General features: G+C 43.1%; 1 protein-coding gene across 1 annotated transcript; it reads left to right on the top strand.

Moving 5' to 3' along the window:
* SARC_17885 (hypothetical protein) lies at positions 1 to 525 on the top strand (the record flags this gene model as incomplete). The annotated part of the gene is made up of 2 exons (XM_014288028.1): positions 1 to 181; positions 508 to 525. Coding segments are annotated over 2 exons (199 nt in total), but the record flags the coding sequence as incomplete, so codon positions are not given.
* Between the last annotated feature and the right edge of the window lie 196 nt (positions 526 to 721).

Raw genomic sequence — 721 nt, forward strand, 5'->3', positions numbered from 1 at the left:
ATTTCTTCGTGAGCTCCCAATTGCTAATTGTGACATTGGGCTTACACAGTTGGCACTGGCGTGTATGAAGATCATGAAGTACATGGATCCCCTGATAGAACAGCTGCAGGCAGGCATCACCGTTGACCTGTCACAGTTACCACAGCCCTATGAAGAAGTGGCCGATGAGCTTGCTGAGCAGGTACAGTCTATGGTTTATTGTCGACTTGTTGTTCATAGGGGTTCAGAGTTTCAGGGTTTAGGGTTGGAGAGTTTAGAGTTTCTTGCTGTTGCCACCATTGCCACTGGTTTGCGTAATTGTTGATGAGTGGGATGGGTGGGCACGGGATTGATTAGCTGCGTATGTGTCAAGCATATATGTATATGTACAAGCACTACATACACACGCATGCTAGTGATTGTGTGTATTTGAATACGTTGATTAGGTTTGTACACGGTTGTATCTGTTATGCACATTATTTTTCAAATTGCTTTTTCTTCCAATACGATACTTATTGTACTTTTCAGTCCTACCAGGCAGCCTAGCACACGCCCAAACAAGCACTCTGCTTGTGACCTTTTTGTTATACGTTCTTCTATATACACACACATAGTCACACACACGCACATACATACACACACAGACACACACTCACACACGCACACACACACACAGACACACACACACACACACACAATATACATATATATATATTCACACACACACACACACACACATATA

This window comes from Sphaeroforma arctica (genome assembly GCF_001186125.1).
Source record: "Sphaeroforma arctica JP610 unplaced genomic scaffold supercont1.12581, whole genome shotgun sequence".
NCBI lineage: Eukaryota > Ichthyosporea > Ichthyophonida > Sphaeroforma > Sphaeroforma arctica.